The following is a 26,979-nucleotide window of genomic DNA, read 5'->3' as shown; positions in this document are numbered from 1 at the left end:
TTGGCAGTATGCTTCGGGTCATTGTCCATCTGTACTGTGAAGCGCCGTCCAATGAGTTCTGAAGCATTTTGCTGAATATGAGCAGATAATATTGCCCAAAACACTTCAGAATTCATCCTGCTGCTTTTGTCAGCAGTCACATCATCAATACAAGAGAACCAGTTCCATTGGCAGCCATACATGCCCACGCCATGACACTACCACCACCATGCTTCACTGATGAGGTGGTATGCTTTGGATCATGAACAGTTCCTTTCCTTCTCCATACTCTTCTCTTCCCATCACTCTGGTACAAGTTGATCTTGGTCTGTCCATAGGATGTTGTTCCAGAACTGTGAAGGCTTTTTTAGATGTTGTTTGGCAAACTCTAATCTGGCCTTCCTGTTTTTGAGGCTCACCAATGGTTTACATCTTGTGGTGAACCCTCTGTATTCACTCTGGTGAAGTCTTCTCTTGATTGTTGACTTTGACACACATACACCTACCTCCTGGAGAGTGTTCTTGATCTGGCCAACTGTTGTGAAGGGTGTTTTCTTCACCAGGGAAAGAATTATTCGGTCATCCACCACAGTTGTTTTCCGTGGTCTTCCGGGTCTTTTGGTGTTGCTGAGCTCACTGGTGCGTTCCTTTTTTTTAAGGATGTTCCAAACAGTTGATTTGGCCACACCTAATGTTTTTGCTATCTCTCTCTGATGGGTTTGTTTTGTTTTTTTTCAGCCTAATGATGGCTTGCTTCACTGATAGTGACAGCTCTTTGGATCTCATATTGAGAGTTGACAGCAACAGATTCCAAATGCAAATAGCACACTTGAAATGAACTCTCGACCTTTTATCTGCTCCTTGTAAATGGGATAACGAGGAAATAACACACACCTGGCCATGGAACAGTTGAGCAGCCAATTGTCCCATTACTTTTGGTCCCTTAAAAAGTGTAAGGCACATATACAAACTATTGTAATTCCTACACCGTTCACCTGATTTGGATGCAAATACCCTCAAATTAAAGCTGAAAGTCTGCAGTTAAAGCACATCTTGTTTGTTTCATTTCAAATCCATTGTGGTGGTGTATAGAGCCAAAAAAATTAGAATTGTGTAGATGTCAATATTTATGGACCTGACTGTATATATATATATATATATATACATATTGTGGCGGTATGCGAGGTGATATAGTGGATAATCGCTATATTTCACCTTGCAATCGTTCTGTTGTAAGGGATTGAATCAGAATCTGGACTGGGTTTTTCCAGCCTCTGTGGCAGGCTAGGTTCTGGTCCGGATGTTCTGGTCCACTTGAGCCCACAATCAGCTGGACTTTAAATGACCAGTAAGAGAGCACAACAGGGCTCTCTGGTTTTGAGACTCAGGAAGGAACCTGAGTGAGAGGAGCCCTGGGTGTTGGACAAAAAAGGTTTGCTTTTCAGCATGTTTTGGGGGTGACGGGGACCAGCCCCGCACTGTATAGAGAGGAGACTATTTGTTTAGTTAGTGCCGGATGGCAAGGATTTAATTTACTGTTTGTTTGTTTTTATTTTGCAAACCGCCTGCAAATAAACCTAGCATCCGCCAGATTTTGAAGAAAGTGCCCATTTACTGACTGTCATTCAGAAAAAGGTGATCCCCACGAGCTAATTCCCCACACGTGGTGGATTCAGCGGGCAATTTCTGAAGATGGAGGAAATGATAAAGGCCCTGCTACAGGCCAATGCAGCCCAGCGGGAAACCAACCGCCAAGTCGCAGAGGCTGCTGCAGCACAACAGGTGACCCAGCAGGAGATAAACCGGCAGTTCGCAGAGGCTCTTCTGAAACTAAGGAAGGGGTCCTCACCGCCTGTGCCAGTAGAACCAAAGATGTACCTCCTACCACCTACGGAAAATGACACCTGCCGATGATGTCGAGACATACCTTGCGACTTTTGAGAGAGTTGCTGTCCGCAAAGGATGGCTAAAAGAACAGTGGGTGGGTCTGTTGGCCCCATTTCTGTCAAGAGAACCTCAAAAGGCCTATTTTGATCTGCAACCAGACAAGGCCTAGGACTTTGAGATGCTGAAGACAGAAATACTCGCGCGCTTGGGTGTCACTATGGCGGTCCGGGCCCAGCGCGTGCATCAATGGACCTACTCCAGCAACCAGCCAGCCCGTTCTCAAATGTCCGATCTGATCCACCTCACCAGGAAGTGGTTGCAGCCGGAGACCTTGACAGGCCCTCAGATCGTGGAGTGTGTAGTAATGGACCGGTACCCGCGTGCGCTCCCTGCTGCTCTGAGGAAGTGGGTCGAACGAGGGGATCCCAAAACTGCAACCCAGTTGATGGACCTAGTAAAGAGGTACATCGCTACTGAGGACTTGGTGAACCAGTCTATGCCCCACTTCGGTGTGTCTAGGGGTACAAAATCGCCCGGCCGTTCTGGTAAGACTGGCCAAAGAAGCCAGGAAGGTCTTTGGGACCGTTAAGAGGACTGGGGGTTGAGCACATAGTGTTTTTCTTGCCATGCGTTAGGGCATATTGCTGCAAACTGCCCTATAGCTGATGAACCTATGCAATGTGATTATACTTACATGAAAAGACGCATGTCTCTGTTTGCACAGGTCGCATGTACTGCATCATGTCAGAGCCGCATTGAAAAACAGATGTATGTTATTTCAGTGGGTGGAAAGCCACTTACAGCCTTGCTAAACTCTGGTAGTGTGGTGACCCTAGTCAGGAATGATTGTGTGAACCCCACAAATCTACACCCCAGTACTATTGAGGTAATTTGCATACATGGGGACACTCGGGACTACCAGACAGCGGTGGTTGAGGTTGATACCCCCTGGGCCACTGTAACCCATTCAGTGGGGGTGGTATCTTCACTGCTTCATGAAGCTTTAGTGGGGAGATATTTTCCCCATTTTTGGAAGTTATGGGAAAGCAAAGGGAGGCTGGTAGATGGAGCTCCCCCTGCTATGGATGCACGGGAACTCTCACCGGACCCTTTTTGCCAAAAGGAGGGGGGGTGCTATTGGTGGGATCGAGGAAGCTGGAGATCCCCTTCTTTTCCCTGTCATGGCTGGGGAGCCAGAGGACCTGGAAGCTAGCTCCTAGCCTAAGGGTAATGAACTGGAGAACACCGCTGACCTCTTCAATGACAGTAGCCAGAATGTGGTACCTGACTTAGAGGTCAGGAGAGAGGATTTTTGTGTTGAGCAACTGCGAGATGCCACCCTCATGAGAGCCAGAGAAAACGTTAAGATGTTGGATGAGGAACACGTAGATCCCAACTGGGAGGTGTCCTTACCCTACATTCCACATCCTTGCCGCTCTTACAGTAAAGAACCCTCTACGTAGTTTAAGGTTAAATCTCTTTTCTACTAATTTTAATGAGTGGCCACGAGTCTTGTTAAACTCACTTCTGCGAAAAAGTTTTATCATTATTGTGGGGTCACCAGTATGGTATTTGTATATTGAAATCATATCCCCTCTCAAGCGTCTCTTCTCTAGAGAGAATAAGTTCAGTGCTCGCAACATTTCCTCATAACTAATATCCTTCAGACCCTTTATTAGCTTTGTTGCCCTTCTTTGTACTCACTTCATTCCCAGTACATCCTTCCTGAGGACTGGTGCCCAGAACTGGACAGCATACTCTAGGTGAGGCCGGACCAGAATCTTGTAGAGCAGGAGAAATATCGTTTTATCTCCGGAATGAATCCCTTTTCTTCTGATTGGCTAACTGACTCTGACAGCTGCGGGAGCCAATGGCACCACTGCTGTGTCTCAGCCAATCAGGAGGAGAGTTCCGGATGGCTAGGACACTCGTGGACATCGCTTGAGAGAGAGATGGGGCTCAGGTAAGTAATTAGGGGGTGCTGTGGGGGCTGCTACACACAGAAGGTTGTCTTATCTTAATTCATAGAATACATTTAACCATTTCAGCCCCGGAAGAATTTACCCCCTTCCTGACCAGAGCCTTTTTTTGCGTTTCGGCACTGTGTTGCTTTAACGGACAATTGCTCGGTCGTGCGACATTGTACCCAAACAAAATTGACATTCTTTTTTTTCCCACATATAGAGCTTTCTTTTGGTGGTATTTGATCGCCTCTGCGGTTTTTATTTTTTGTGTTATAAACAAAAAAAAAAACAAAATGACAATTTAGAAAAAAAAGTATTATTTTTTACTTTTTGCTATAATAAATATCCCCCAAATGGTAATGGTGGCGATCTGCGATTTTTATCGTGACTGTGACATTATGGCGGACACATCGGATAATTTTGACACATTTTTAGGACCGTTGGCATTAATACAGCGATCAATGCTATAAAATTGCATTGATTACTGTAAAAATGTCACTGGCAGTGAAGGGGTTAACACTAGGGGGCGATCGAGGGGTTAACTGTGTTCCCTGGGAGGTGATTCTAACTGAAGGGGGAGGGGACTGACTGGAGGAAGTGACAGATCGTGGTTCCTAGCTAATAGGAACACATGATATGTCACTCCTGTCAGAACAGAACAGGGAAGTGTGTGTTTTCACACTTGTCCCTGTTCTGTCTCTCCTGTTCATGATTGCTGTGCAGCGGGCGCGTGCGCGCGCCTGCTATCCTGACCCCGCGAGCCGACGTATAGCTATGACGGTTCACGCAGAGGAGCCAACCTGCCGCAGTATAACTGCAGCGGTTGGTCAGGATGCGGTTAAGATTAAAAAAACCTGCATTTACAACTCCTTTAAAAGAGTGTGTTTAATTGTTTCCATTTTTGGCCAGGCACCAGCAACATGTTCGATAGATGCACTATACAGATAATAGAAATATTGACGAGGCTAATGCTAAGTAGAAAATGGTACCATAGGTGCCGTATATGAAAGTCATAGTTACATAGTTACATAGTAGGTGAGGTTGTAAAAAGACACAAGTCCATCAAGTCAAACCTATGTGTGTGATTATGTGTCAGTATTACATTGTATATCCCTGTATGTTGCGGTCATTCAGGTGATTATCTAATAGTTTCTTGAAGCTATCAATGCTCCCTGCTGAGACCACCGCCTGTGGAAGGGAATTCCACATCCTTGTCGCTCTTACAGTAAAGAACCCTCTACGTAGTTTAAGGTTAAACCTCTTTTCTTCTAATTGTAATGAGTGGCCACGAGTCTTATTAAACTCTCTTCTGCGAAAAAGTTTTATCCCTATTGTGGGGTCACCAGTACAGTATTTGTAAATTGAAATCATATCCCCTCTCAAGCGTCTCTTCTCCAGAGAGAATAAGTTCAGTGCTTGCAACCTTTCCTCATAACTAAGATCCTCCAGACCCTTTATTAGCTTTGTTGCCCTTCTTTGTACTCGCTCCATTTCCAGAACATCCTTCCTGAGGACTGGTGCCCAGAACTGGACAGCATACTCCAGGTGCGGCCGGACCAGAGCCTTGTAGAGTGGGAGAATTATTGTTTTATCTCTGGAGTTGATCCCCCTTTTAATGCATGCCAATATTCTGTTTGCTTTATTAGCAGCAGCTTGGCATTGCATGCCATTGCTGAGCCTATCATCTACTAGGACCCCCAGGTCCTTTTCCATCCTAGATTCCCCCAGAGGTTCTCCCCCCAGTGTATAGATTGCATTCATATTTTTGCCACCTAAATGCATTATTTTACATTTTTATACATTGAACCTCATTTGCCATGTAGTCGCCCACCCCATTAATTTGTTCAGGTCTTTTTGCAAGGTTTCCACATCCTGCGTAGAAGTTATTGCCCTGCTTAGCTTAGTATCGTCTGCAAATACAGAGATTGAACTGTTTATCCCATCCTCCAGGTCGTTTATAAACAAATTAAATAGGATTGGTCCCAGCACAGAACCCTGGGGAACCCCACTACCCACCCCTGACCATTCTGAGTACTCCCCATTTATAACCACCCTCTGAACTCGCCCTTGTTATTTAGTTAAGTTAAAAAAAAAGGCACACATCAATTTGAACCTTAAAAAAAAGTTAGAAGAAACACCTTTATTGCATTTTCAAAAAACTTTACATGTAGCTAAGTCCGGGGACCGAAAAAATGCTTTACCAAGCATGGTCCATTAGGCTCAGACAAGAAAAAATGTCTCCTAAATGCGTTTGGATTCTCCCAAGATTACAATTCTACATTATTACTATTCTTATAGCCATTAATAACCATTCATACTTGTGCATTTAGGAAAATATCTAGCTTTTTCTGAAGCAATCCACAGAGTTTGCTAGAATTATATCCTGTGTAAGTCTATTCCACATTTTCACAGCTTACAGAAATAATAGGATCTTTAAAACAGCTTACCTGTAAAATCCTTTTCTTGGGAGTAAATCACGGGACACAGAGCCTTTGATAATTACTAAGTGGGCAACCCTAATTACAAGGCAAGTTCCTCCCCTATATAACCCCTCCCATATGGAGAGTACCTCAGTTTTGTAGCAAAGCAATAAGCATCCCAACGTATAATCCCAAAGAGGGACGGGAGCTCTGTGTCCCGTGATGTACTCCCAAGAAAAGGATTTTACAGGTAAGCGTTTTTAAACAACCTATTTTCGTGTTCACACATCACGGGACACAGAGCCTTTGATAATTACTAAGTGGGATGTCCCAGAGCAATGACCAAATTTTAAGGGAGGGAGACACAGATCAGAAACACAGACCGGCTTCGGACGCGAGGACCTATACTGCTGCCTGCAGCACACTGCGCCCAAAGGTGGCATCCTCATGCCCTCTTACATCCACCTGATAGAATCTAGTGAATGTATGGACCGAAGACCTTGCAGCCTTGCAGATCTGAGCCATGGAGGCCAGGTGATGCACTGCACTAACTAACCTGGTGATGCAATGCACTAACTGCTCGAGTCGAGTGCACTTTAACCTGGAAAGGAGGAATTTTCTGCTTCAAACCATAAGCCTAAATAATAACCTGTCAAATCCATCTAGAGATAGTGGACTTTGACGTTGCCTGGCCCTTTTTGGGGCCTTCTGGCAGTATAAATAGACAATCAGTCTTTTGTATCTGAGCCGTTGCCTGCAGATAGATTTTGACTGCTCTTAAAACATCTAAAGAGTGTAACAACTTTTCCTCTGCGAACTGCGGATCTGGAAAAAAGAACGGTAGGACCACATCTTGATTCAAATGGAAGCCTGAAACCACTTTAGGCAAAAAGGTCGGGTGAGGACGCAACACCACCCTGTCTTCGTGAAAAATCAAATATGGCTCCTTACATGAAAGAGCTGCTAATTCCGATGCCCTCCTAGCTGAGGATATGGCTACAAGAAAAAACAATTTGTTTGTCAAAAGAACCAAAGGAGACAAAACCAAATTTAAATCCCATGGGCACACGGGAGGCTTAACCAGCGTATTCAAGCGCAGTGCCCCTTGAAAAAAATGCCGGTTAATGGAATGAGAGGCAAGCGGTCTTTGAAAAAATACAGACAAGGCCGATATCTGGCCCTTAATAGTGCTCAAGGCCAGCCTCATTTCTACGCCTAATTGAAGAAAGGCAAGAATCCTGCTAATGGCACACCTTCTAGGATGCCACCCCTGGGATTCACACCAGGAAACATATGCCTTCCAGATTCTGTAATAGATGAGCCTGGAGTCCGGCTTCCTAGCATTAACCAGAGTGGATAGGACTGGACCCGAGAGCCCACGGCTCTTCAGGATGTGGGTCTCAACAGCCAAACCGTCAAATTCAGACTTCGTAAGGCAGGACGGAATATTGGGCCCTGTGAGAGTGGATCTGGGCATAGCGAAAGAACCCAAGGTCTTCCCTCTGCCATCTTTACGATCTCTGCATACCAAGGTCGCCTGGGCCAAGCCGAGGCCACCAGAATTACGGGGAGAAGCGGAACTGGAGGGAACACATAGATCAGAAAGTACTGATCCCATGGAATCCCACAGAATCCCACGGAATCGCTAAGGCATCTGACCCTTGTGCCAGCGGATCCCTTGTCCTTGACACAAAGTTGTCTAGTTTCTTGTTGAACCTGGAAGCCAACAGGTCTACATCCGGGGTACCCCATTTCCGACATATGGCCTGAAATATGTTGGGGTGTAGAGACCATTCTCCTGGACACAGCTGCTGGCGACTCAGGAAATCTGCCTGTCAATTTTCTACCCCTGGAATGAAGACCGCAGAAAGGCAGGGAACCTGCCTTTCTGCCAAAGCAAAAACGTGATTCACCTCCTTCTGGGCATCCAGACTCCTGGTGCCCCCTTGGTGATTGATATACACTACTGCTGTAGCGTTGTCTGACTGTATCCGGACAGGACAGCCTTGTAACCTGTAAGTCCAGGCCCTGAGGGCCAGACGAATTGCCCGAATCTCCAGAATGTTGATGGGCAAGAGCCCTTTGGCTCTGGACCATCTTCCCCGGGAAGAGGCTTCTTCCAGGACTTCTCTCCATCCTACAAGGCTGGCATCTGTGGTTACGACCTTCCAAATAACTGGAACAAAGGATTTTCCTTTCAGTAGATTCTTGGTTAGTAACCACCAATTGAGGCTCTGGTGTACCCATGGTGACAGGCACATTGGAAGATCCAAGGCCTGAACTCTCTTGTTCCAGGCAGATAGGATGCTGCTCTGTAAAGGTCTTGAGTGAAACTGGGCGTAAGGAACAGATTCGAATGAGGCTACCATTTTCCCTAATAACCTCATACATAGTCGAATGGAAGAATTTTTCCTTGTTTTGACTACTCGGACCAAATCCTTTATGGCTTTGGCTTTTGACTTGGGTAGGAATACTCTGCTTTGGACTGTGTCTATGACCATGCCCAAATAGTCCAGGCTTTTTAGGGGCTGTAAGGAGGATTTTTCTAGATTGAGGACCCAGCCTAGGTACTCTAAATACTTCACTGTGCTGAGCACATTGCGGTCTAAGCGTGCTACAGACTGTTCTACGAGTAGCAAATCGTCCAGATAAGCTGTGACTGCTATGCCTCAAGCCCTTAGCTTTGCCAGGGGTGGGGCTAGAAGCTTCGTAAAACACCCAAGGTGCGGTAGCCACAAACCACAAACTGGAAGTGGCGCTGCTCCACCGCAAACCTTAGAAACCTTTTGTGAGCGGGGAAAATTGGCACATGTAAATATGTATCTTTGATATCTATCGATGCCAGAAATTCTCCTCCCTGAAGGGTGGAAACCACTGAGTGGATTGACTCCATGCGGAAAGAACGAATGTTTAGGAACTGATTCAGGTCTTTTAGATCTAGAATAGGTCTGACATCCCCGTTTGGTTTTGGAACCGTAAAGAGGTTTGAGTAGAACCCCGAGCCTTGCTCTTCTGGGGCTACTAATATAATCACCCCTTGGGATAACAGGCCTTCTAAGGCCAAAAGCAAGGGCCTCCTTTTTTCTGGATCTTTGGAGACCTTAGAAAGCAGGATGGTGGAAGCTCCCGAAACTCCAGCTTGTAGCCCAGAGACACCGTGTAGGTTACCCATTTGTCCTGAACCTCTTCCCCCCAGGTGTCTGCAAACCGCAGTAGCTATCCCCCCATGAGGCCGAGCGAGGGCGCCTCTTCATAAGGAAACTTTGGGGTTCTGATTAACAGATCTTGGACCCCAAGACTTTTTCTGCCCTTGGACCTTTCCCCTAGTATTGGAGTGGGGAGGCCGTCGCCACTGCCTGGAGGTCGAGGCTCCAGGGGCTGGGGAAAGAGAACGCCTAAATGACAGACGTTTACTCTTCTTCTTAACTGGCAACAAAGTGGTCTTGCCCCCGGTAATCCTCTAGATATACCCCTAAACAAGCGTTCCCCACGAAACGGGAACCCAGTCAAAAATCTTTTGCATGAAGCCTCAGCTGCCCAATGCTTAAGCCAAAGGGACCTGCGCATGTGTACCAGCAGGAGAGTAAGGTGGGATGCTTGCTGAACAGAATCTATAATGGCATCAACCACAAAACATAAGGCCTTAGGAAGGTCTGCATAAACCTTGACCTGTTCAGTGGGGAGGAGGTTAACCACCTGCTTCATTTGTTCCTTTAGGAATTGGCACATTGCCAACTGCTGCAACTGCAGGTTGGACCACAGCGCCAGCCATAGAAAAGGTGGCTTTAAATAAACATTCCAGCTTCTTGTCAGTTGGATCTTTGAACCCCTGAGCATTGTCCACAGGGCAGGTCAGGCTTTTATTCACACAGGAAACAGTCGCATCAATTGCTGGCAACCCCCATTTCTTGGTGAATTTTTCCTCTACCGGATAAAGAAAGGAAAATTTCTTAGGAGGAGAAATAGCTTATCTGGGTGAACCCAGGCCTCATACACCAATTTCTCCAGCAAGGGATGAATTGAGAAGGTATACGCAGCCTGTGGGGATTTCCGGGATCCCAAGGAAGAAGCAGAGGATATGGCAGCCTCAGCAGAGGGCAATTTGTATGTGGCACGCACCAACTCAGAAAACAATATTGCACCTGCACCTTGAGGGCCTGAGAGGAAGAAGAGAGCTTCTCCTCATCCCCTGAATCATCCGACTGTTCCTGATCCCCATCCCCGGATAAGCATACGTCATCATTATCATATTGCTCATCCGATAAGGAATCTAGAGCAGAGGCAGGGGATCTATCAAGTTTTCTGCTACTCTTTAAGGAAGTTGTGATTAAAGTAGCAATCCTTCCTTCTAAACCATCCAATGCAGCTTTCATAGTGTCTTCAGTGACATACACAGGGGGAGGCTGCAAAGCCTGACAGGGGCAATGACTCATCCTGTGAGGCTGCCTCCAGTCTTTCGGGGGGGATGGTATCCTGTAGGCATGTAAAGAACCCCTAGATCTAGGCGGTGACTTCTTAGTGCCTCTTTTACCTGCCCCTGAAGCCCTCTTACGGGGAGACATAGTCCTAAGCTGCAAAAGCAGAGGTACTAGTCTAGATGAAGGTAGATGAAGAAATTCTGGACAGCCGCATACAGATGAAAGTTTCTTATGCCTTTATTTGTGAACCAGAATCACAAAGTATACACGACACCAAAGCAGAGTGGTACAGAAAAACAACTGACGCGTTTCACACTTATGCCAAGTGCTTACTCATAGAGGTACTAGTATAGATGCGATCAGTGTTGTGCCTTAGTCTTACAATATAATCATTAGCTTAGTCTGCACAATCTGATGCTGAGTAGGTGTCTTAGGTATCCCTGGATCCGAATCCACTGAGATGCTTACTGCCCACAGCTCTGTGTCCCACCACTTACAGGGGCTCCAGCGTCCTGGGCTTTAAACATTGCCATCTTGCGCCTGCGCACTGATGCGCCGTAGACACTGCCCGCAACCACACCTGCCCTCCTTCTCCGCCGAATCCACGGTAAAAGCGCGCGCGTAGGACCATCATGGTGGCGGGCGAGGGGGGAGAAAGGAGACCTCTGGAGGACTACATGGGACCCCAAGGCTACGTGGCATCCCCCCTTTCAGTTTATGTGGCAGAGCCTGCAGCGGAGGAGGTAAGCGGTTTCACAGACCAGTTTCACTGAGCGTGTATCCTGGAAGGCATGTAAGTAAACACCAGGTATGTCTCTTACTCCCTCTAGTGGCGGAAAACTGGTAAGACATGAAAACTACACGTAGAAGATAATCCTAGGATTGTCTTCACTTACCTTATCCCAGCCGCAGAAAAATGCTGAGAACAGACAGATCCAACCTTCACCCATCATGGCGGGTAATGTTGTGCCAACCTTCAGGGTTCTGGGTTGCTACTTACAGGATCCTCTTCCCTGGACCTGTAGAAGACTCTGCCAGAAAACTTTTCGTGCAACTTTTAATTCGTGCCCCAAAGTGCTGGATCCCAGAGCCCAGTCCTCAAAGAGAGACATTACAGGCAAAACCTTGTTTCTTCTTTCACGAGGCCCAGGTACCATCCATCTTAGGCGTATTAATTGGCCTGAAATATGGATCCGGTTGTATAGCTCCTAGGCCCCCGCAGAGACCATCAAACAGAGCTCTCTTCTTAGCACATCTTCAACGTGACCAACCACCTTAGACACTGGCAAAAAAACTGAGGTACTCTCCATATGGGAGTGGTTATATAGGGGAGGAACTCGCCTTGTAATTAGGGTTGCCAGTGTCCAATCACCTGATGGTGACTATGTAATCCACTTAGTAATTATCAAAGGCTCTGTGTCCCGTGATGTATGAACAAGAAAAGGAATTTTCATGTTTAAAATAACAAACATGTTATACTTACCTGCTCTATGCAATGGTTTTGCAGAGCAGCCCCGATCCTCTTCTGGGGTCCCCTGTTGGCGCTCGTGGCTCCTCTGCCCCTCTGGGTGCCCCCATAGCAAACTGTTTGCTATAGAAGCACTTGTGCGGGCTCCAACCCAAGCCACGCTCTGTGTCCACTGATTTTCCACATTTTGTCACGTTACAATCAAAAATGTAAATGTATTTTATTGGGATTTTATGTGATAGATTAACACAAAGTGGCAAATAATTGTGAAGTGGAAAGAAAATGATAAATGTTTTTTAATTTTTTTTATAAATAAATGTGAAAACTGTGGGGTGCATTTGTATTGAGCCCCCCGAGTCAATACATTGTAGAACCACCTTTCTCTGCAATTACAGCTGCAAGCCTTTTTGGGGATGTCTCTACCAGCTTTGCACATCTAGAGAGTGATATTTTGCCCATTCTTCTTTGCAAAATAGCACAAGCTCTGTCAGATTGGATGGAGAGCGTCTGTGAACAGAAATTTTCAAGTCTTGCAACAGATTCAATTGGATTTAGGTCTGGACTTTGACTGGGCCATTCTAACACATGAATATGCTTTGATCTAAACCATTCCATTGTAGCTCTGGCTGTATGTTTTTATTGTCATTGTTCTGCTGTAAGGTGAACCTCCATCCCAGTCTCAAGTCTTTTTGAAGATTATAAAAGGTTTTCTTCTAATATTGCCCTGTATTTGGCTCCATCCATCTTCCCATCAACTCTGACCAGCTTCCATGTCCCTGCTAAAGAAAAGCATCCCCACAACATGATGCTGCCACCACCATAGTTCATGGTGGGGATGGTGTGTTCAGGGTGATGTGCAGTGTTAGTTTTCAGCCACACATAGCACTTTGCTTTTAGGCCAAAATTAAAATTTTTATCTCATCTAACCAGAGCACCTTCTTCCACATGTTTGTTGTGTCCCAACATGGCTTCTTGCAAACGGGACTACTTATAAACTTTCTTTCAATGATGGCTTTCTTCTTGACACTTTTCCATAAAGGCCAGATTTGTGGAGCGCACGACTAATAGTTGTCCTGTGGATATATACTCCCACCTGAGCTGTGGATCTCTGCAGCTCCTCCAGAGTTACCATGGGTCTCTTGGCTGCTTCTCTGATTAATGCTCTCCTTGCCCAGTCTGTCAGTTTAGGTGGGCGGCCATATCTTGGTAGGTTTGCAATTGTGCCATACTCTTTCCATTTTCAGGTGATGAATTGAACAGTGCTTAGTGAGAGGTCCAAAGCTTGGGATAATTTTTATAACCTAACCCTGCTTTAAACTTCTCCACAACTTTATCCCTGATCTGTCGGGTGTGTTCCTTGGCCTTCCTGATGCTGTTTGTTCACTAAGGTTCTCTAACAAACCTCTGAGGGCTTCACAGAACAGCTGTATTCATACTGAGATTAAATTACATACAGGGGGACTCTGATTACTAATTAATGACTTCTGAAGGCAATTGGCTCCACTAGATTTTAGTTAGGGGTATCAGAGTAAAGGGGGTTGAAAACAAATGCATGCCACACTTTTCAGAGATTTATTTGTGGTTTAAAAATAATTTATCATTTTCCTTCCACTTCACAATTTGGAAAATTTCAAGGAGTGTGAATACTTTTTCAAGGCACGATAAATAAAAAAAAAGTTGCAGAATATTAAATGGACACAAAAGTACTGCTAAGCAGACTGATCTGCAGGCAGAGGTATTTATAAACAATAGTCAGTACTGGTGTTCACAGGAGAAGTTGCCATTTCTATACCAGCGGACTGTTGTTTATAACATCCTCTGCCTGCAAAGCAGTGCTGACATGGTGCTCACAAGAATTTGTTTATCAACAAAGCCATATCAGTAAGAGGTGTCACTGCATTTACCATTTTTAATAGCCCTTATTTAAAAAAAACAAACAATAACTGCTAAATTTATAGCTGTCCTATTGAGTGTTTTAATTAGCTGAACTGTTACTAAAAAAGTACTATTTCCTAAACAAGCTTAAAAGAGTAAAGTTTTTTTTTTTTTTCAGATTCATACTTACCTAGGTAGATACAGCATTGGTCCCGTGGCGCCTCTGCACTGAAAACCGAGCGATCGAACACCGCTGATCGCTCGGTTTTCACACCTCGCCGAGCAGAGAGCTGTAGATTGTCAGTCACAGCTCTCTGCTCTTCCTCCTCCTCGCTCACTGGAGCACTGGGCTGTAAAGGGGGTGGCCAGCTCAGGCTCTGAGTGGCTTGTTGAGAGGCTGAGCCGGGTGTCAGTCCAGGCACATGGCGGATCCAGACTTTATTGTAGCAATTACGCAGTGCCTGGACTGAATTCTGTGACGTCAGCAGAGAGTGGACTTCAGCCCGCTCTCTGCTGAAAATGGGTCAAAGGAGTGCAAAATGAATTTCACTCCTGCGATCCATAGAAGAAGTACAGCCAAACGAGCTTTGGCTGGATTTCTCCTTTAAGTGATCTGATAACCACACACATTTTAAGCACATCTGTGAAAGATACAGATTTAAAAAATCATCCACAAATTATGAACTTTTAGCAAATTTTTAGCTGTATGTCTCTTATAGTTTATAGCAATGGGGAATGCTGTTTTGTTTTACGCAGTATATTATGTAAACATAGACTACATTGTACGTGTGGACATAAATATAAAGCCACCTCTACATTACTACTTTGTAAAAATGACAAGCAATACCTGTGTTTCCGTTTCTTCTTCTGAGCGGTGCTCATTAGCTCTTTGGCAGGCACTTTCAGAATGAGTGAATCTTTAACAGCAAACTGAAAAACCTTAAAAAATTAAAAAGTACAATTATATACAGTATCTCAAAAAAGTGAGTACACCCCTCAAATTTTTGTAAATATGTTATTATATCTTATGTGACAACACTGAAGAAATGACACTTTGCTGCAATGTAAAATAGTGAGTGTACAGCTTGTATAACAGTGTAAATTTGCTGTCCCCTCAAAATAACTCAACACACAGCCATTAATGTCTAAACCACTGGCAACAAAAGTGAGTACACCCCTAAGTAAAAATGCCCAAATTGGGCCCAAAGTTTCAATATTTTGTGTGGCCACCATTATTTTCCAGCACTGCCTTAACCCTCTTGGGCATGGAGTTTACCAGAGCTTCACAGGTTGCCACTGGAGTCCTCTTCCACTCCTCCACGACGACATCACGGAGCTGGTGGATGTTAGAGACCTTGCGCTCCTCCACCTTCCATTTGAGGATGCCCCACCAATGCTCAATAGGGTTTAGGTCTGGAGACATGCTTGGCCAGTCCATCACCTTTACCCTCAGCTTCTTTAGCAAGGCAGTGGTCATCTTGGAGGTGTGTTTGGGGTCGTTATCATGTTGGAATACTGCCCTGCGGCCTAGTCTCCGAAGGGAGGGGATCATGATCTGCTTCAGTATGTCACAGTACATGTTGGCATTCATGGTTCCCTTAATGAACTGAAGCTCCCCAGTGCCAGCAGGTCTCATGCAGCCCCAGACCATAACACTCCCACCACCATGCTTGACTGTAGGCAAGACACACTTGTCTTTGTACTCCTCACCTGGTTGCCGCCACACTTGCTTGACACCATCTGAACCAAATAAGTTTGTCTTGGTCCCATCATGCCTCTGCCTCTGAGTGTCATGCTTGTGGCTGTCAGAGTCTTGCTATGCCTCATGGGACTTGTAGTTCTGCAACAGCTGGAGGTCCACTAATTGCATATCCTTGATTTAGACAGTTGTTGCTGCTCAGGATGTCTTAGCACTCAGGTACAGGTAAATATAGGAGAATTCACCAACAGAGCTCCGGGAAAGGCGTTTTGTAGTTTTGCAACAGCTGGAGGTCTGCTAATTGCATATCCCTGGTCTAAATCATTGGGCTGTGGCAAGGGAGGTAAGAAACTCCACTTTCTCTCAGGCATTACTGCTATCTCTGGCCCTGAACTTACATAGTTACATAGTTAGTCAGGTTGAAAAAAGAACTTCAACTAGTTCAACCATAGAAAATAAATAAATAATATCCTACAATCCCATGTACCCAATCCTATACCCACAGTTGATCCAGAAGAAGGCAAAACAAAACCCAGCAAAGTATGATCCAATTTGCTAAAGCAGGGGGAAAACATTCCTTCCTAATCCCCGAGAGGCAATCAGGTTTTCCCTGGATCAACTTTACCTATAAATGTTAGTACCCAGTTATACTTTGTCCATTTAGGAAATAATCCATGCCTTTCTTAAAGCAATCTACTGAGTTGGCCAGAACCACTTCTGAAGGGAGTCTATTCCACATTTTCACAGCTCTTACTGTGAAGAAACCTCTCTGTATTTGGAGCCGAAATCTCTTTTCTTCTAGGTGTAAAGAGTGCCCCCTTGTCCTTTGTGTTGACCGTAAAGTGAATAACTAGGGCCAAAACAACTAATCGATTAATCGACAACTAACAGATTATGAAATTAATCGATTACTATTTTCATAATCGATTAAACGGCCAGTAACATAATGGGGTTAAAAAACTAAACTGAGCCCTTTTTGTACTATGAAGGGCTAATTTTTTTTTTTTTTAACTCCATTATGTTACTAAATGTCTTAGGCCTGGTTCCCACCCATGTGTTTTTTGGTGCTTTTTGCAGAAATGCACCACAGTTCATGAAAGAATGTTTGAAATTTTCACTTGTTTTTAAAATTCTGTTTTAAAATGAATGTAATTTCTGAACGAAAACCACATACACTGTCTGAAAATTCCTTTGACCAAGAAGTTTTCTATTATTTCTAAATTTTCCCATCACTGTGGTTGAAAACAAACATCGATTTGACCACACTAATGCCCCGTACACACGATCGGACATTTCGACAACAAAGTCAATGGATTTTTTCCGACGGATGTTGGCTCAAACTTGTTTTGCGTACACACGGTCGCACAAAGTTGTCAGAATTTCCGATCGCCAAGAACGCGGTGACGTACGCCACGTACGACGAGACTAGAAAAGGCCAGTTCAGAACCAAGCGCGGCACCCTTTGGGCTCCCTTTGCTAATCTCGTGTTAGTAAAAGTTTGGTGAGAGACGATTCGCGCTTTTTCGCTGCTGTTCAGTTTGTGCTTGTGGGTTTGTATCTGCTCTTCAGTGCGTGCAGTCAGTTCGTATTGTATTATTCAGTGTGATCTTGTCCGCTCGTTGCTGTTTTTCAGGTCGCTCTTCACAGGCCTTGCTGTTCTTCAGTGCGTTCTGTTACTTCGTTCTGAGCAGCCGACTGTTTTCTAGCCATGTTGCGTATACGTACTCCTCGTAGAGTTCGTGCTGTGCGGGGGCTTGGTGTTGGGGTCCTGACCTTGACACAAGTCCAGTCCATGAACAGGGTGGAGAGGAGTTCATGGACCAAGAATTGGTTGCTTCAGCGTGACCAGTTCTGTCATATGCCTTTGCTCCGTGAGATCTGTAAGAATAATCCTGATGATTTCAGGTACTTTCTCCGGATGATGGACCCCGTATTTCACCGTTTGTTGGTTTTGCTGACCCTCTATATCAGCAAGCAGGATACCTGCATGAGGCAAGCCATCACTCCGGAGCAGAGGCTGGTCGCCACCCTGCGGTACTTGGCGACGGGGAGAAGCCTGCAGGACCTCAAGTTCTCGACAGGCATCTCCCCCCAGGCTCTGGGGATCATTATCCTGGAGACCTGTTATGCCTTCATTCAGGTCCTGAAGAAGGAGTATATTAAGGTAAGATTTATCTTTTACCATCACATTTTATTGTATTTAATGTTTGATAATATATTGTATTTCTTTCCTCATTTCCTAATTACCATGATTGTAATATGCTGTGAATGTCCCCTTTGTCCTCATGCATGCTGGATTTTTCTGTAATTTTTTTTTGTCCTTCATACATATTTGCCTTCACTTACCTCCCCAGCATGCTCTCCTGGCCCTATATTCACCTCATGTAGTCACTTAACAATGTATTTTGTCAGCTCCATAGTAGTGCTTTACCCCAAACACCCCCTAAAATGTTTTTAAATGTGATTTGTGTTTTTAATTCAGGCAGAGCACCAGAGGCTTTTTTTTGGGGGGTCCCCAAATAATTTGGAACCCTCCCTCCCCCCAACTGCTAAGTCAGCTGATACCAATTCTCTATCTATCCTCAATCATCTATCTGCTGACTTAGCCAAACCCATACACACTATATCCATCTCTTTTGTGATCAGATTTATGGATGAATTCCCCAAAGCATGTAGTGCAAGGGCCTGCCTGTATACTTTAAAATTGTACTGTTTAAAGTTTTTGTATCCTATTATTATCTTGATAGGTAATAGCAGAATTTCCAAATGTGCTCAAATGTGTACAATGTGTATTTATATCTTTGTATTATGACACTTCTTACCTGTCCAGTGGGCTGCCAATAGTCTAACTAAGGAGGGGCTGGCCAAAGTAATACCCATTATTTAGGCATTCATCTCTCAATGAAGTGGAGAGGGATACCTGTCCAAGAGTCCCCCCCCCTATAATGTTAGAAATGGCCCATGAGAGGGGGTGGGGGAGGCGGAATCTGATAGGTGTACCTTAATCATTGGTCTTTAAAAACTCCCTCAAATAAATGTTATCTTGATGTTGGCCAAGAATGTTTGTGTCAAATCTGCTTTCCCTGTTTATGTGCAAAATGACTATTTTTTTTGTTTGGCTCAACAGTTTCCTTCCACGCCACAGGAATGGCAGACTCTGCCATCCCACTTTGCCCAGCGGTGGGACTTTCCTAACTGCGGAGGGGCAATTGATGGGAAACATGTCCACATCGTCCCACCACCCAACTCGGGGTCATACTATTATAATCAAAAGGGGTTCAATAGTATTGTGATGTTGGCGGTGGTGTCGGCTACTTATGAGTTCCTGTATGTGGACGTAGGTAAGAATGGCCAGATGTCCGATGGTGCAATCATCACCCAGACAGAGTTCTACAGGCGTCTCCAGAATGGCAGCTTGGACTTGCCACCTCCAGAAGACAATGTGGAAGGACTCCCATTCGTCTTCGTTGCGGATGAAGCGTTTGCGCTGGGGGACCATCTTATGCGGCCATTCCCTATGAGGACCCTCAGCCCGGACCAGAGGGCTTTTAATTACCAGCTGGCCAGAGCCAGAAGAGTGGTGGAGAACACGTTTGGAATCATGGCCAGCCGGTTCCGCCTATTTCTTACACCCATATACTTGGCGGAGTATAAACGGAATCATATTATCCTGGCGTGCTGTGTTCTACACAACTTTTTACGGCAACATTCTGCCAACTATGCTGGCTCAGTTGGGTCTGAGGCCGGAATTCTAAATGAACCAACCCTGACGGCGCTTGAAAGTGGCCGCCCTGGCTTGCCCCCCCTGAGTGCCCGTGATGTCCGGCTAAGATACCCTGAATACTTTGCAGGTAGGGGGCTATCAATATGCCAGACAATGTCTGAAACCTTTTTCAAATAATAAAAAAAAATAACTACTCAAATCTTTGGTGACATTTACTGCTTGTGTTTCTTTTAGCTGACCCTGACAGAAATGTGGCGAGTCCTGAAAATGGCGTGATTGTGTAACCTTACAAAGCACTATTGGGTGTTATTTACTAAAGGCAAAGACACTTTGCACTACAAGTGCGCTTGAAACTGCACTTGTAGTGCAAAGTGGATTTGCCCTTAGGAAATTACACCCATTGTCACAGAAAACGCCAATTAGAGCACCACAAAAGTGTTGTAGCGTTGAAACAATAATCCACACATTCTTGATTAACAATCTTTTTAATACCAGCCCAATCACATGTGCATTTAGAAAAGGTTTTTAAAACAAACCAACATGTTTTTTGTATAACAATTTTTGTGGTCACATTAGAAAAAGTAGAAATGTCCATTTAAGATAAAACAGGCATGTTTAAAACCAACAAGAAAGACACAAATCTTGAACTTACAAAGTTCACATTTGGTAGAATTTGAAGGCAATATCAGACATGAGTATTTACAAACTGTTTGATATTGCGTTCAGATGGGGTGAAGTCACCCCAGGAAAAGCCAAATTTTGAAGATGCACACAAATTGCCGAATGTCAACATGTGCTAGCTGCCATCATGGGGGATCAAGGGACGTGTTTTGGGGGTGCAACCCCTTCCTCACAGCTACTTTATTATTGAGGAAGGGGTTGCACCTCCAAAACGCGTTCATTGATCTCCCGTGAAGGCAGAGAGCATCTTCAAAATTTGGCTTTTCGCAAATTTGTCAAAAAATGTTAAATTTTTAGCACGCAAAAAAACAAAGGAATTTGGAGGGGTTTTAAACTCTCCCTAAAACATCAATGATGTTCTTCATTTTTTGTTGAACATCACTGATGTTTTTCAGGATGTTTTCCAAGTCCCTATTACACCCCATGATCTCCCCGATCAGGATCTGTGCACTTTCCGAGGTGAAATGCCCTGGATCCACAACATCACGATCACCTAAAAAGATAGAAACAAAAACACACCATGTATTATAAATCTGCCGGCATCCATCTTTTACCTGAGCCTGTGGTCGCAGACACTCACCTGTTGTGGTGACTATTTTCACCACGTCTCCTTCCTCCTCCTCCTGTTGACTTTGGGGGATTTCACCTTCTTCCAGAGGTGGGGGGTCTGTGGTCTCCTCGGATGAGGGGTGTCCTCCGAGTCTTTGATCCCCTATGAAAAAAAAAAAAAATAGGTATACTTAGCACACAGATATTTGATGGCAGAAATAGGAATATGAAACATTGCTTGGAAGTGGGGTACAATTGTCTGTTTTGGCAGAGTTCCAAGATGTTGCATTTTTATTGTCCTTTGTCAAGGTTCAATACTTTACCTGTTTTTTACAAGCTTCACAGATGGAGACACCCCTATAGTATCCACTGGAGTACCTGTGTGGGGCACCCTAATAAAAAGGGTGTTCTTGTGTCCCACACTAGTGCTCCAGCGTCCAGATGTGAAAACTGCTGAGTGTCCTCTCCTTACACAGAATCTAGTTTGCATTTCATTCTAGTTACAAACCCATCTAGACAACCAAATTATTTTCAGACAAGTAGGCCATAGTAAATGTGGGCAAAGTAAATGTGGGCCAAGTAAATGTGGGCAAATGCATATGGCCAAAACAATGGTGTTTTCTAGGCCGAACGAACAATGTTTTATACGAACGAATAATGTGCCCATGAACATGAAAGTTGCCTTTTGAAACTGGATAACAGTTAAGAAAAGCACAAGTAGCAGCACGAACGTAATAAACATAAAAAGAATAAGAACACATGACAACTACTTACTTTTTTGCAGCACTCTCCGGATGTTTCTGTACTGCTCGTGCTCTCTTAATTTGAGGTCCGACCACCGCTTCCTGAGCTGATCTTTCGATCGTTGTACCCCAAAATTCCGGTGCAGACTCTTGACCATTTTTCGCCATGATCTTGGCCTTTCGGACATTGGGGTTGAGGTAAGGTCCAAACTTCCCGTCATAGTCGGCCCTCTTCAGGATGTCGACCATCTCCAACATCTCCCCAAAGGACATATTTGATGCCTTAAATCTTGTCCTTCTGGATCGGGACATTTCCGACTCCGGGCTTTCCTCCTCCTCCTCATTGCTGTAATTAGCACGCACCTGCTGTGTCTCCTCCATGTGCTCTTCCCCCACTGCGCCGAACGAGAGGGGGCAGGGAATAGAATAGAAAGAACATCGGGGGCGGGCGGAGTTACACGCATGCACAGTGTCTATAAAGCGTAACACACGTGCGTAGTACGTACGATCTGTGAGCGGAGGAAGGAGTATCGGAAACACCGATCGTGATAACGAAGATAAGATCTAAACTTGGGCCTATACTGCTTCTAGATTGAGGCCTATATTGTAACAAGATTAGGAGAGTTTTGCCTGACATTAGGGTTTGTCTCGTGTTGTGTCTTGCAGATAAAATGGATGGCTTCAATGACCACAACTTCCTCCCCCTGTTCATAGACAAATACAGGGAGCTGCCCTGTCTGTGACAGGTGAAACATCCTCATTATAATCATAAACAAAAGAGGCAGACAGCGCTGGAGAAACTGCTGGATTTGGTGAAGCCGGTGGTCCCCACAGCAACCATCCCCTATTTAAAAGCCAAAATTGGTGGCCTGAGGAGCACTTATCTAAGGGAGCGCAAGAAGGTCACGGATTCCCAGAGATCCGGAGCTGCAGCAGATGACGTTTATGTCCCCAGGCTGTGGTACTATGAGAGACTGCGATTTCTGTCAGACCAGACTGGAGTCAGGGAATCCCTCTCCACTCTTCCTTCCACCCTATCTTCCACCCCAGCTGAGGCTTCCAATGTCCAACCTGGGCCTTCCAGCCAGGAAGAAGTGGAGGAGCCCAGCTGGAGCCAGGTATAGCATTGATCTACAGATTTCTGGTCAATAAAGAAATGATGTTTACTAGATGTTATTATTGCTGATTTAATAAAGGCGTTTACATATCAATAGACAGTAGTGGGCAAAAATAATTGGGACAAGAATGAAAAATGCTGGGCTCAGAATGATAATCTTTTATATTTGTTAACATTCAATTTGCAACAATCATGAGATGAAAATTGTGTGTGAATGACGACTAAAAAACTAAAATGATGTCCCTTTTTCATACACAGGAAGACCTCAGCCAGGACGAGGCTCTGGAATGTGGCACACAGGAGGAGGCTGTGGAATGTGGCAGCCAGGAGGAGGCTGTGGAATGTGGCAGCCAGGAGGAGGCGGGGGTTAGTGGCAGCCAGGAGGAGGCGGGGGTTAGTGGCAGCCAGGAGGAGGCGGGGCTAAGTGGCAGCCAGGAGAAGCCTGGGACCAGTAGGAGCCTGACCGAATCACAGGTCCCTCCCCTCCGCCTTCTAAACAAAAGACCCAGGAAGGGGAGTCACATGCAGGATTCAGCACTCAGGCTCATTCAGGAGGCTTCTGCGTCCCTCAGAGCCACCCCCACTCCTGAAGAGGCCTTTGTCTGCATGGCTGCCACCAAACTGAAGGGCATGCAGGAGGGCCAAAGCCAGCTGTGTGAGGACCTTCTTTATAAAGTCTTAACTAAGGGGGAGAGGGGCGCAATCACACCCAATACCCATGTGATTGAGTTGGAACATCCTCCTCCTCCTACCACAACTCCACCACCACAGCCACAGCGTGGAAGGAAGCGTGGAAGGAAGACCAGAGAGTGATGACCCTGGGTTCAGTCTGGTCTGGCAAAAGATGCAGTCTCTTGTATGACCACAGCCTGGGGACATGTATGTCATCTGCTGCTTTCCGGATCTCTGGGACTTCTGGACCAGACTGCACTCCCTTAGATAAGGACTCCTCAGGCCACCAATTTTGCTGGAAAAGAATTGATGTGTGCCCTGGGACCAAAGGCTTCACCAATTTCTGATGTTTCTCCAGCGTTGCCTCCCTCTTTGTTTGTAAGCCCTTAATAAAGGTTTTTTGGTTTCAATTAGACTCGCCTATGTGTGTTTTCCTTCAAAAAGGACAGTTTGTTTGTGAGGATTCAGGTATATTTCTAATATACTATGTGAAATTAACAAGAGACACCAACACCAACCAACCTCCTTGAGATTAAATAATACAAGATAACAATGGTGTTGTGTTAACTTGACACACAAATCACACACAAAAATATTCAGGATGTTAAATAACTAAAAACAAAAAAAGATCAGCCTTGAAAAAAATACAAACCAAAAAAAAAAAAAAAACACATCAGGCTTGAAAAAAAAAACAAAAAAAAACACAAACAAAAATGATATATCTTTTTGGTCAGATGTGACAAATCATAATATATTGAGGGAATCATGATAAATAATAAAGAAAGAAGTTTGAGAGAAGTCTGTGTGAATATCAGCAGCAAAACTACTTCGTTCTTCCTGCATTATAAAGAAGAAGAGAGTGTGCTGTATTAAACCATTTTTTACATTGCAGCGTGACGAAAGTGCTCTATCCATTCCGAACGCTAATTTTACCAGACCGAGCTGTTCTGCCTCGGAATTTCTTCTGAGCATGCGTGGCACTTTGTGCGTCGGAATTGTCCACACATGGTCAGAATTGACGCAATCGGATTTTGTTGTCGGAAAATTTTATAGCCTGCTCTCAAACTTTCCGTGTCGGAAAATCCGATGGAAAATGTCCGATGGAGCCCACACACGGTCGGAATTTCCGACAACACGCACCAATCACACATTTTCCGTCGAAAAATCCGATCGTGTGGCATAACAATTAGTAAATCGAACAAAAATTTTTTTTTTTGAAGGAAGACATTGTTTTTGTATGGCCAGCATATAATATTACAGTTCTGTTTGAAAATCTGCAAAACAGTCTAACTTTTTTTCTATAAAAAAATTTGATCTGATTCTGATCATATTTACTAGATTCAATCTCTAATAGTTTATATAGTATATCTCCTCTAATAGTATATACAGTATATCTCTTCTGTCCGTTATTCTCAGAGTGGATTCAAGATTTTACTCCCCAACCATATAGTTGGTTATTTATATTTACCCCTGCGTAAAGAGTCATTTAGGAATAAATTGCCTTTTTTTAAACACTGACATATTAACTAAATTATACACCACACTTTTTTTTTTTAAGGTTATTAACCGATTAATCGAAACAATAATCGGTAAACTAATCGATTATGAAAATAATCGTTAGTTGCAGCCCTATGAATAACTCCAAGTTCACTATATGGACCCCTTATATATTTGTACATGTTGAGCATATCCCCCCTTAATCTCCTCTTCTCAAGAGAGAATAAATTCAGTTCCTCTAATTTTTTCTCATAGCCGAGTTCCTCAATGCCTCATATCAGTTTTGTTGCCCTTCTCTGCACTTTCTCCAGCTCCCCAATATCCTTTTTAAGAACTGGTGCCCAAAACTGAACTGCATATTCCAAATGAGGTCTTACTAATGATTTGCACAGGGGCAAAATTATATCTCTCTCTCTGAAGTCCATACCTCTCTTAATACAAGAAAGGACTTTGCAGTTGTACTCTCCCTAGTATGTATGATGCATGCATATTCTTAGCTCCCAAGTACATAACTTTACATTTATCAACATTAAACCTCGTCTGCCACATAATCGTCCAATTGGACAGTGCATTGAGGTCGGCTTGTAAAATTGGAGACATCCTGTAAGGACGTTATTTCACTGCATAGCTTGGTGTCATCTGCAAAGACTGAAATGGTACTTTTAATCCCAGACCCTATATCATTTATAAAGGTATTAAAAAGTAAGGGTCCCAACACTGAACCTCTGTCCAAGGTTTTACTTACCTTCTCATAAAAAGAAGCCAGATTTGGTTGACAACTTCTGTCTTTCATGAATCCATGCTGTCTGTTGCTTAAAATATTTTTTTTCCAGTAAGAACTCATCTATGTGGTCTTATTAATCTCTCCAGTATCCTCCCGACTATAGAAGTTAAACTAACAGGTCTATAGTTACTTGGTAAAGACTTTGTTCCCTTCTTAAATATAGGCACCACATTGGCCCTTACGCCAATCCAGTGGTACTATTCCAGTCATTAATGAGTCCCTAAAAATTTGATACAATGGTTTTGAAATGACAGAGCTCAATTATTTTAGGTTCTGTGGGTGGATGCCATCTGGTCCAGGTGCTTTATCCACCATTATTCTGTCTAAATATTTCTGGACCATATTACTTTTGAGCCATTGTGGATCATTTGGGACTGTGTCAATACCATCCCCATTATGGACATGAGCTCCCCCATGCTCCTTTGTATACACAGAAATGATGAATGTATTTAATAAATTTGCCTTCTCTTTGTCCCCAGTCACCCACTCCAGATTATTTTATAAAGGGCCTACATGCTTAGACCTGACCTTTTTACTATTAATATATTTGAAGAATTTTTTGGGGTTTGACCTACTATATTTTGCAATCTGTCGTCCGTTTTGAATTTTTGCGTCTGACTCGGTTAAATTGATGATAGGCAACTCCTATCCTCATATTGATTAGTGGTTCCAAATTAATAAGAACTACTGCAGTAGGGAACAGACACAAAAGATACACTCAGCATCTTTCCAAATAACTGTTCTGCTTTATTATGACGCAATTGAAGGTTTTTATGCACATGATTACGTAGCTATCACATTAATATTACAATTGTACGTTTATGGTAACAAGGGGTGTTACATAGGCAGTCTAATTCTAATCAGGACTCGAAAGAATGTAAACAAGTACTGAAAACATTATTAGCGATGTGTGCACAGTGAGGGCAGTGTGCAATACATACAAAATAGAATACAATTATATACAGAACGTACAAATTTCCATTACACGTCCTTGATTACCTTTTTACATATTCTTTGTAACAATTAAACAATAATAGTGTTCCTTCATTTTTATATTTTTTAAAAGCTCATTTCTTATTGTTTATAGCTTTTTTAACTTTGGCCATGAGCCACATAGGTTTTTTTTTTTTTAGCCTTTTAAACTTATTGCCCATGGGAATATACTTTGCAATGAGTTCGCAACTGCGGCCTAGGCCTGCCCAGCTACCACACTCCAAAATGGCATCCGAGACGAACTCTCTGGACACTATCGCCGCCTCCCCGCCAGGGACACCGGAGGTCATGGCGGCGATTGCCTCCTGTCAGACTGCCATAGCCACCTGCCAGACGACCCTCATGAACAAAATTGGATATGGACAAGGTCCATTGTCACCTAACTACGGCGCAGGTGCGAGTAGGCCACGTGAAAGACATGGTGGCATAACAAAATGGGGCCCCCCGCACGCTGCAATCCAAACTTAAAACACTGGAATACAGGGCCGAGGATGCTGGAAATCACACAC

The 26,979-nt window shown here is 44.2% G+C and overlaps 1 protein-coding gene across 6 annotated transcripts in view; it reads right to left on the bottom strand.

Annotated features, from left to right (window-relative positions):
• The window catches only part of EZH1 (enhancer of zeste 1 polycomb repressive complex 2 subunit), an 800,790-nt gene that overhangs the window by 238,052 nt on the left and 535,759 nt on the right, over positions 1-26,979 (bottom strand). For all 6 annotated transcript variants that reach the window (XM_073608276.1, XM_073608272.1, XM_073608277.1 and 3 more), the window contains one exon: positions 14,859-14,950. In XM_073608276.1, the coding sequence (XP_073464377.1) occupies positions 14,859-14,950 (92 nt within the window). The remainder of the gene's footprint in view (positions 1-14,858; positions 14,951-26,979) is intronic.

This window comes from Aquarana catesbeiana, linkage group LG12, assembly GCF_042186555.1.
Source record: "Aquarana catesbeiana isolate 2022-GZ linkage group LG12, ASM4218655v1, whole genome shotgun sequence".
NCBI lineage: Eukaryota > Metazoa > Chordata > Amphibia > Anura > Ranidae > Aquarana > Aquarana catesbeiana.
Note: the sequence above shows the minus strand (reverse complement) of the source record. Positions and strands in the feature narration are given on the sequence as shown.